The sequence below is a fragment of the Wasmannia auropunctata genome, unplaced genomic scaffold, assembly GCF_000956235.1.
Source record: "Wasmannia auropunctata unplaced genomic scaffold, wasmannia.A_1.0 LD336106.1, whole genome shotgun sequence".
NCBI classification, from domain to species: domain Eukaryota; kingdom Metazoa; phylum Arthropoda; class Insecta; order Hymenoptera; family Formicidae; genus Wasmannia; species Wasmannia auropunctata.
Genome location: NW_012026784.1, coordinates 7000805 through 7011671, shown reverse-complemented (window position 1 = coordinate 7011671; position 10867 = coordinate 7000805). Strand labels below are relative to the sequence as shown.

General features: G+C 33.5%; 6 protein-coding genes across 6 annotated transcripts in view; 2 read left to right on the top strand and 4 right to left on the bottom strand.

The window, feature by feature from the left end:
• Positions 1-777, top strand: part of LOC105455422 (nuclear pore complex protein Nup155) — a 14654-nt gene extending 13877 nt beyond the window's left edge. The window contains exon 27 of the mRNA XM_011698729.1: positions 559-777. Within this exon, the coding sequence (XP_011697031.1) occupies positions 559-562 (4 nt within the window). The 3' untranslated portion in view covers positions 563-777. The remainder of the gene's footprint in view (positions 1-558) is intronic.
• Positions 1-2524, bottom strand: part of LOC105455429 (histone H2A-like) — an 11154-nt gene extending 8630 nt beyond the window's left edge. Inside the window, exon 1 of the mRNA XM_011698742.1 lies at positions 2044-2524. Within this exon, the coding sequence (XP_011697044.1) occupies positions 2089-2463 (375 nt within the window). The 5' untranslated portion in view covers positions 2464-2524 and the 3' untranslated portion in view covers positions 2044-2088. The remainder of the gene's footprint in view (positions 1-2043) is intronic.
• A 2548-nt stretch (positions 2525-5072) lies between these two features.
• LOC105455396 (histone H3) lies at positions 5073-5589 on the bottom strand. The gene has a single exon (XM_011698694.1). It carries the CDS (start codon positions 5529-5531, stop codon positions 5121-5123), a length of 411 nt encoding a protein of 136 aa, XP_011696996.1. The 5' UTR covers positions 5532-5589; the 3' UTR covers positions 5073-5120.
• A 187-nt stretch (positions 5590-5776) lies between these two features.
• Positions 5777-6354, top strand: LOC105455387 (histone H4). Its single transcript, XM_011698681.1, has one exon. The coding sequence runs from the start codon at positions 5829-5831 to the stop codon at positions 6138-6140; it is 312 nt and encodes a 103-aa protein (XP_011696983.1). The 5' UTR covers positions 5777-5828; the 3' UTR covers positions 6141-6354.
• Positions 6355-8532: 2178 nt separating this feature from the next.
• On the bottom strand, positions 8533-9023 carry LOC105455382 (histone H2B). The gene has a single exon (XM_011698668.1). It carries the CDS (start codon positions 8955-8957, stop codon positions 8586-8588), a length of 372 nt encoding a protein of 123 aa, XP_011696970.1. The 5' UTR covers positions 8958-9023; the 3' UTR covers positions 8533-8585.
• A 1344-nt stretch (positions 9024-10367) lies between these two features.
• LOC105455375 (histone H2A) lies at positions 10368-10849 on the bottom strand. The gene has a single exon (XM_011698656.1). It carries the CDS (start codon positions 10787-10789, stop codon positions 10415-10417), a length of 375 nt encoding a protein of 124 aa, XP_011696958.1. The 5' UTR covers positions 10790-10849; the 3' UTR covers positions 10368-10414.
• Between the last annotated feature and the right edge of the window lie 18 nt (positions 10850-10867).

The window sequence follows — 10867 nt, the reverse complement described above, 5'->3', positions numbered from 1 at the left end:
TCTGAAGTGATCACTTTTCTACATTAATCCTTATAGTCCATGCACGATTTCGTTTCGTTAATCGTGCATGGATTATGAGCATTAATGTAGAAAAGTGATCACTTCAGAGTTTGTGAAAATTTCCGAGGGACAGAATCGATGACCGTGGGCAGCTCCCTGACACTCGTAGTTCCTAGTGGTTACTTAATGTCCGCGTGGCGCTGGCAACATTAGGTCCGGTCATATATATATGTATATGATATCTATCCTTGTTTGACATACGGTGCACGAAGAAGACAAATATAAAATATCATGAATATCACCAATACTGATACGGCCGTTATTTTCATATCGCATATATAGCACAATAGACATTTATGAAAAGTAAGTATATTAAATGCAAATTTCTGTGTTCTAATATTACAAGATGTTCACACACAAATCGTCTGTCTTCAGAATGATTGGTAAAAATACCCGTATTTGATTGAATGAAGGCAATGAATTTCATCTAATCGAATCAACCGCGAACTTGGTAAATCATTTCATAAAAAACATGACAATAACAAACAGTTTTGTCAGGTGAGTATTATCTATAAACTAATAATCTCGATTACACCTCATTGGACTAAAAACAAAGGAACAAAACTTAGATTTTTTTATTGAAATATTTTATTTTAAAATTAAATAAGTAAAACATAATTTAAATGGAAATAAATGATTTTTTTATTTTTAATTGCTAATCAAAATTGCTAATTTTAAACTTGAATTATTGAACTTGATATTAATTTAAAATTTCCTTTATTCCAGGAGAAAGATAATAACGAAGTGTCAGGACGTTATTTCAAAATGTTTAACGACTCTCTTTAGTAAACCTAATGGTGGAGAACTCGATAGAGAAATAGCAAATCTGCGATCAATTCAGAGCATATTGAATCATATGTGAAGCAACTTTGCTAAACAGAAGTGTATACATGTATATACACATCATGAAAAACAAAAAAAAACAATTCATATTATTTTTAAGTTATTTGATACTTTTTTCTGACACAAGAAGCAATGCTGTTTATGTACTATCATTAAATAAGCTAATTGCTCAACTTTTATGAGAATGTTTATCAAGAAATATACAATTTATTCCGGGTAGACTATTACTGCCCAGTCTTTTACAAAAAATTGTAAATTCTAACACTACTGTACTAAGTAATAATATAAAATTGCTGAATACGTGGTATATGTGTTTAAAACTATTTTCATATTTCCCAGCCAATACAGATATATGACATCGTATGACTCAGTGAACATATATTACATCCCATATATATAACTTTTGGATGATTTTAATTATTATTTGAGGTTATATCCACAAGAAATTCTTTCATTTGTGCTATACAGAATATAACTACATATATGGAATATAACATACGGCCGCTAGTTAGGATCAGCAGTTAGGAGCCTTAAGTCAAATTTGATAAGAGAAATAATTATAGATCTACAAGATAATTTGGATTTCTTTTATTTTTGAGAAAATATATTTGAAAATAGCAGTTATTTTAAATAATCTCAGGTCTACATAAATAACTTTTTACCTCTGTTAGATTATAATGTTTCGAATGTCTTACGAATTGATATGTAACAATTAACATGTACAAATTACATTGTAAAACTTGAAAATAAAACTGTCTCAAACATATCTATCTTCATCAAGTTTCATGTTTTGATGTCTATTTTTTGCCAACTACCGTAAAATATGAAAAATAAGTGACATCGTACAACAAGCGGACGAGATTGTACCATCGTATGTATATTTTGGGGCCCTGAAAAGGGCCATTTGTTATTCTCAGTAGCTGCAAACCAAAAGGTCGTTGTCTCTAGTTCGTACAAATAACGCTTTGTAATTGTATTCGGCTGGGATGGATATGCTTTTCTTGCTCCGGTGTACTGTATCATCCTTATTAATTTTTGAAAGTTTCTGGTCGGTCTCGTGTATTGTATTTCACTTATCTCTCGAGTCATCGAACTAAGGAGAAAGAGTTGTTCATTCGGAACATATCTCTTGTTACTGACCGAATTAGTTCTGATGATAAGACAACAACCGCAAATCTAAGCTGATTATGTTTTCTTCTCGGTCTTCTTCGGTAACAGCACCGCCTGAATGTTGGGCAGCACACCACCTTGAGCGATGGTGACGCCCGACAGCAGCTTGTTCAGCTCCTCGTCATTACGGATGGCGAGTTGCAGGTGTCTCGGAATGATTCTCGTCTTCTTGTTATCGCGAGCCGCGTTGCCGGCCAACTCCAACACTTCGGCGGCGAGGTACTCCATCACGGCGGCCAGATATACCGGAGCACCGGCACCTACGCGCTCGGCATAATTTCCCTTCCGGAGCAATCGATGGATACGACCCACGGGAAATTGCAATCCGGCTCGGTTGGAGCGGCTCTTCGCCTTACCCTTAATCTTGCCTCCTTTACCACGTCCGGACATCTTGACTTGAGTAGAGGAAGCCTTGGTGCGAACCGTACGAGAGCAGAATACGTTTTGAAACGCTCCCTCGAAAACCAGCTATTTATACCGAATTGTGTAGGTTACGTTCGACCAATAGCGTGCGAGCGAAGTTGCCATTGGCTGGACGCTGCTGAACGGTTGATCGTACGTTTCTTTTGAATAATGAAACTTTCAACGTTTCTTAGTTCTCTCAGTTGAAATAACATACAAATAAAGTAATAAATAATACTTTAGAGAAGATTTTTAGATTAATAATTTAATGCTCGAATTAATGGTAAATGTATCACGTCGATAGAATGTAAATGTATAGCTGTTTTTGTTAAAATAATATAAAATATTATTTAAATTTTGTAATAATTTTAACCCGGCGTTACTAATAAGATAAAAATATGTAACACTGTTATTAAGGCAATGATCTATTATTATATCCCAGCTACTTTAAGAGCTTAAATCGTAAGAACATGAAGTTTTAAAATATTTTAAATAATCTAAGTTTAGTTCTCGGACGAAGTAATATACTAATAAAATTATCAAAATCATTATACAACTTACTTAATACTTATTTTACAATACTAAACATAGAACAGTTCTAAAATTAACATGTTTGCTTGGAATTTATCGCGCTTTATTAATGTCAGGTTAACGAAAATTAAATTCAAATTAAAATATTTATTTCACCTGTACTGTATGATAATTATGTGATTATATATATGTTATATTTAAAAGTTTCTTGTATTAAAAAACTCATTAAACTCATCTTTAAATTAAATTTAATTACTATGTTAAAATTAATTTACAAACGTATGTTTTATAATACAATTCTGGAAAACTCAATATATCCTTTCTCTCTCAAAATAAATTTTTATTTGATATATTAATTCAAGTGTCTTCCTTTGTTAGAAATAATTTTCAGTCTTGTGTTATTTTATGCTACATCGTACCTCATCATTTTACTTGACCCTCAATAATGTTAATAAATTATTATCGACAAGTCAATTTAATTTAGAAGTGATATCGTTTTATATTCAAATGTTAATGTACATTTAACATGAAATAAATACAAAGAATATATAGTTAGATTTCGAAATGTGTAAAAAATTAAGATAAGATCTACAATTAGACTTGTACCTATTATTGAAAAAAAAGTAAACTTACAAAAGAAAGTTTTAGATTTCTATTTTCGTCAAATTCATTTATACGAATATTCATAATTTTTCAATTATCTTCGTTTTTTTATGTATGATATTCGTTAATTTAGAAAGACTTAAATTTAGACATCTTAAATGAGAATTAAATCTTTAAAATCGAACAATATAAAATTTTTACTTTATAATAAATTTATAAGATTTAGAAAAAAGAGATTTTAAGTATCATCTGTTTATCGATTTACTGTTAGAGCAATTTATCCAGAACTTATATGTCTTGCATAGATAACTTGTATATCTTTTCGTATATCTTTGCTTTTCAATAAGTTTTTAAAAAATAAAGGAAGTTTCCGTTTTTAAGCCAAATTTATATTGACAGTATAATTAAATTACATTATCTTCAGCTTCATGTTAAAACTGTTTTAAGACTGACAAAAGATGCGACGCGCAGTTGTGTGGGGCTGAATATATTGTAACAATAAAGTTATGAAAGTTAAACCGCTTTGTACGGTGTTGGCATTTTTCTCATTTTACTTTGAAATAATCCACGGTCGATCTAGATATTTAATTAAATTAAGTTAAATATAAGAAAAATGTAATTAAAATCTTCATAAACTTGATGAGATTTCTTAAATATTCTAATTTTGTAGTTTTTAATAAATCTTAATCTTTTCTTTGATAAAAGTCTATTGAAAATATTTATGATTGTCATCTGTTTTCATCGAAAGATATCGATAAAGCATCTAACGTAAATGTAATCCGAAAATCTCAGGCGTCTACACACTCTATACGATGGCTCGCACGATGGATCCTAATTCCTAGCAACTCACCGACTCGTGTAGATAGACCTGGTCCAGTCTCGCGCGTACTCTTGGCGCCGAGGCTCGAGACAATCGTGTCTTTTGATCTTTTCTATAAACTATTTATCTACCCTAACGTATATGTAACTATAAACTGTTTAGTGTTTAGTTACTTAAGTTACAATTCGGGGCAATTAAATATATTATATACAGCATATAAAATATGAAGATCTTCGGTTTCATAATTATACGTTCAAGTATGTAAAAATAATTATCAGCTAGAATTATTTGCTAACTACTCCAGAAATATTTTTGCATTTCGTTGAAATCAAGTATTGTCCAATTAAGTTATAAGCTATAATGAATCTGATTAAAATTCGTAATTAAATTAAAAACATTTATTAAACTGATAGATAATTTAATAATTGATCAATGATAATGCTACGTTTAATTTGATAGTCCATATTTTTGTTCGTTGCAGTATCAAATATTCATAGCTTCAAGTATAAACGAATAGTTTAAATACATTACTTCAAATATTAATTTTATATATTAGAAATATATTAGAAAGAATGTAAAGATAATCCTGAAATCATAAATAAAAATAAGTATGCAGACGAGAAATGTTCTGTTGAAAAATTTGTTGGCCCTGAAAAGGGCCGATTAAGTTTTTTGTTATAATTAATAGCGCTTAAGCTCGCTCGCCACGGATACGACGTGCCAATTGGATGTCTTTAGGCATAATAGTGACGCGCTTAGCATGGATAGCGCACAAGTTCGTATCTTCAAAGAGACCGACAAGGTATGCCTCGCTGGCTTCTTGAAGGGCCATTACAGCAGAACTTTGGAAGCGGAGATCCGTCTTGAAGTCCTGCGCAATCTCACGAACGAGTCGTTGGAATGGCAATTTACGGATCAGTAATTCCGTACTTTTCTGATAACGACGAATCTCACGAAGAGCCACGGTGCCGGGCCTGTAACGATGGGGTTTTTTCACGCCACCGGTGGCCGGGGCACTCTTCCTTGCAGCTTTGGTGGCCAGCTGTTTACGAGGAGCCTTTCCTCCAGTCGATTTGCGAGCGGTCTGCTTCGTACGTGCCATCGCTACTGTCGAATTTTCTGATATGAACGATACAATATGAGAGAAGATCTCAGTCAAATTGAACGTTTTCAAAAACAACGCTTGTATTATATACAAAACCGGCAAGTTGAATTGCGCTTGATTGGTCGGTGCTTCAGGAGAGGGGCGAGTATGAAAGTTGCGTCCTATTGGCAGATGCCACCGGAGTGGGGAGCGTTAACGCGACGAAGGGATAAAACCGGCACTCCGGCTCGTTCAGTCACCAAATTCGTTTTGCACTTCTCTGAGTGTACGTACGACGATCGAAAGTGATTCATCATGACTGGCCGTGGTAAGGGAGGAAAGGGATTGGGAAAAGGAGGAGCGAAGAGACATCGTAAAGTACTTCGCGATAACATCCAGGGTATTACCAAGCCGGCCATTCGTCGTCTAGCACGTCGTGGCGGAGTCAAGCGTATCTCCGGATTAATTTACGAGGAAACGCGTGGTGTACTGAAGGTGTTCCTAGAAAACGTTATCCGTGACGCGGTCACCTACACCGAGCACGCGAAAAGAAAGACCGTGACTGCCATGGACGTCGTCTACGCCCTGAAGCGCCAAGGAAGAACTCTATACGGCTTCGGCGGTTAGACGTTGACTTTTTGCTATACAATCGGCCCTTTTCAGGGCCACCAAAAATTTTAAACGTTGTATTTCTCTTGTAGCAAATAAGTTGATAATTTTTTTATACGGATATTTAGAAATTTTTAATTAAAAATACTTAACTTTCAACTTAGCAGTATTGTATGATATAAAAGAAACTTATTTTAAAACTTCAAAATAATAAAAGGAAATATTTCGACTACTTTTTCTTTATATATTTTATCTTTGACAACTTTTTTGTCTACTTTTATATACAATAATTTGAAAAATTATTCTTTTCCGATTTCTGTGTTCACGCAGCATTTTTACAAAATTCATAAATAAGAAACTTGTTAACCTTTAATAAAGAGATAAAATAATAGATAAATATACATATACACAATTGTTGAAATTCAGTTTCAAATCTACCTAACCTCTACTTCTCAAATATAAGCATATACATATGTACAGTCATGGACACATCGGTTGCGATAGGTTTCAAAACGCACAAATATTTTGCAAATGCGAACTATGATTGGCGTTATACTGTCTCTAGACTAAAGATAGTACATTACATACATCGTGGTTCGCATTTGCAAAATATTAGTTATCTATAAAGCATATATATTATGTATATCAAATATATATATTAGAAACCTATAAAAATGTCGCAACCAATGTGTCCACGACTGTACATATAATGGTGAATAGGTTTTATTTTTTTTAAAGATATACTGATTACGTACTAACATCGGAAATGAAATTCATGTAAAATTTTTTCTCTGTATTATGAAATATATGAGAATTTATTAAATTATAAATTAGATAAGTACAATTAAATGTTTAATCTTAGGTGTACACTTGTGGGTTTCTCGACAATGACGTTGCTGAAATTTCAAAACTTATTGATAAAATTAGCAAATAGAAGTTATTTTTTTAGTACTTAAAATTTTCGATGTGTTTAGTTTAGCTAGGATATCTGGCCATTTGACATATTCGCTCTTCGCGAATTTATTATATATGAGATAATAAAGATATTTGTTATATATAAGATAATAAAGAACTAAAAATAAATCTAATAATTGCTTGTCTTTGGCCCGTTTTTTAAATTTTAATCATATTATATTTTAATTCATCAGAACATTACGCGAGAATAAGGAATTATACCTAATTCTCTATACGTAATATGATATACATATAATATATTCTGTACAATACATTATCCTTACGTAAGTAAAATTTAATTTGGTCTGCCTACTGACTTTTTGTATGTATTTAAATTATTTCTAATGTTTAGGCGTAGCACAAGTTTTCCATTAAATTTTATAATCTTATAAAAAGAGCCGATAACAAATTCGTGCGTGGCAAAGAAATTTTTAAAAGCATCTTATTTTCCTTGTTCTAAGATGATAAAGTATTAATTTAATAAATTGAAAGCAATTAGCAAAGATTGTATAAGTGAATAAAATATCGTGAATGTATATTTAACAAATGATAATAAGGTATAATTTTTTATCAAGAGATTTGAAATTCCGTTTTTTTACTTAGCATTCATGTAGAGACGAAACTTGTGGATAAAACTGAAAAATTGCAATGAATCTCTAGGTTTTAAAACGGCAAACAGTAACTAGAAAATAATTGAGAACATCTTAATTAATTGTTAGAATTTTATGACAATGATTGAATTTTATCGGTTTGAAAGGTCATTTCTGAATATTTACACAACAAAAATAGTTTCGTTAAAAAGGTCATCACGGGAATCTATATTAGAATAATTTCGTTCTCGACTCAATTCTTATTAACAATTCAAAATTAAGAAACTGTCACAAATTATTAGTAATATGGAATATTAGAATCTATATGTACTTATAAGATAGACACACAATATATATTTTAAAACTTTCGAAATAATTCTGAAATGTTCAAGACATTTCATATTTCGTTAATATGTTCATTTATATGTCAAACTACGCAACTAAACGTTTTCTTTCACTATGGCATTATCACAAATATCGCGCGAACATAATATATTTAAAATAATTAAATAATGCAAATACGAATCGACACGCATGTGACGTGTATAATTTTTGCTATTACAATATTCAACCGTACACAAATACTGCGCATTTTTTGTCGATCTTAAAAGTTCTTTACATGAAGTTGAAATAAACTGTAACAAATTAAACAATGTATTTTTTATGCTAACAAGCATCTATAAGAATCTTTCTCCTGAACCTGTAAAGAGAATTTATTTCGAAAAATATCACCTCAGCCAGGAAATTACGTATTTAAATTTATAATTTATGCTTTCGTCTACATTGTTACTAAAAAAATAACAGGATAGCAACATGGATACAGAATACCACAAACAAAACAAGAGACTTCCACGTTAAAATATTTGTTGGCCCTGAAAAGGGCCGATATATACGGATGCAACGTGTATTAATTGTTGCTTTACTTGGAGCTGGTGTATTTGGTCACTGCTTTAGTTCCCTCACTGACCGCGTGCTTAGCCAATTCTCCGGGTAAAAGAAGTCTCACTGCAGTTTGTATCTCACGGGACGTGATCGTCGATCTCTTGTTATAGTGAGCCAGTCTCGATGCCTCGGCGGCGATTCTCTCGAACACATCGTTAACGAAACTGTTCATGATGCTCATGGCTTTGCTGGAGATTCCGGTGTCGGGATGCACTTGTTTCAACACCTTGTAGATGTAGATAGCATAGCTCTCCTTCCTCTTACGCTTCTTCTTCTTGTCGGTCTTGCTAATGTTCTTCTGAGCCTTGCCGGCCTTCTTCACCGCCTTACCACTGGCTTTCGGTGGCATGTCGAAATCAGTAGACGAGTTCTCTCAGCGTACGAGTTCAGCACCCAACGAAGTCTGAGCGTCGATTGATTTCGCCAGCCCTCTTGCGTGTTTATATAGCGATGCAGAGTAGCTACACGACAACCAATCGCGTGGCGGAGCTAACGCGCGATCGAGACCGAGCGCAACCTCATTGGTGCGCCGTAGCAACAGCTGCTTCACGCTTTCGACGTTGAACTGGAACAAGTACAGAATACATAAGTTAAACATCGCGTCAGAATAATTTGTTAAACAATAAAATAAGTCTCACACTCCAAATAACATTTGTCTCAATAATAAAAAATGTAATCGGAATTGTGTTGGATTATTCTATATTAAACCGTGCAAATCGAGTGACTTGGCTACATATACCTAATCAACTAATCAATTAAATTTTTAACGTAAACGATTTAACATACGTGCTATAAAATTATGTTTCACGTATAATTATATTGAAACGAATTACACAATCTCACAATGAAATTAGAGATACAAGTTAAAGAAATCGTATTTTGAAGCACTGTATATAATTTCAGTTATTTTTACTATTATTAATAAAGAGAATCATTTTAGAGTATGTATTGCGTATTCCTAGACGAGTATTAGAATTTTATTTATGATGAAAAAATTGTACGTGAGTAAACGCAGAATAACCATGCTTCTCTATACCTATGTCCACATTTGACGATCGAACAATGGCAGGACATTCTTCTCTCCCAACGCCATTTCGTGATACATTGTGTTGAGAATCGAGACGACTTCGTATCGTCGTGTAATATGCCCTGCTCGATGTAAACCGTTTTCAGATGTTTATTAGATAGATACGTAAGCGCAAATAAGATATAGAATAACTAATAGCATTAGAAATTTAAGAAACATAGCAGCTATTATTAGTATTTCTTGTTTATATTCTACTGCACTTGGTATTTTATACTCTAGGGATTATATTAATAAAATATACAAAACGATCAAAATCATGAAAAATAACCTACAGAAAATATTATGAAATATTTACGCCACATGGAAGCTCAATATTAGAAACAGATATACATGGGCATAACGTCTATCTAAAATGTATTTTACGTCTTAACGTTAAATTGAATTTCTGAAAAAATAAAATTATTCGCGCATACGCGATAGTTAATTGATGAGACAATCGATTTGGTTTCTAGTTACCTAATAATTTATAACGCAATATTATTAGATATTGAAACATACACGATAGAGGTTAAAATGATTTACGTCGTAATATTTCTAACACGTTCCATACGAAAGATTACGAAATCTAATATTTATGTTAATTATGTGAGAAAGGAGAACAGTACGAGCATTTGTCAGGGATAGCAAGGTAATAACAATGTTGAACAGAACAGTATTCCTTCGTTATAAAAATTTTGTGGCCCTGAAAAGGGCCATTTGCGATGGATGCCGAATTACAATTATGCTTTCTTCTCGGTCTTCTTGGGCAGCAATACGGCTTGGATGTTGGGCAAAACGCCACCTTGAGCGATGGTTACACCGGACAACAGCTTGTTCAACTCCTCGTCGTTGCGGATGGCGAGTTGCAAGTGACGAGGGATGATCCTAGTCTTCTTGTTGTCACGAGCGGCGTTGCCGGCCAACTCCAACACTTCAGCGGCGAGATATTCCATGACCGCGGCCAGGTAGACCGGCGCACCGGCACCGACGCGCTCGGCGTAATTTCCCTTCCTCAACAATCGGTGAATACGACCCACGGGGAACTGCAGTCCTGCCCGGTTGGAACGGGACTTCGCCTTTCCCTTGACTTTGCCACCCTTGCCACGACCAGACATGGTGCCTCAATTTGCGAATGCGGATATACCTTCTACGGATGTAGCGACTGAGCGAATTGTGACGCCGAACCTTGGCTG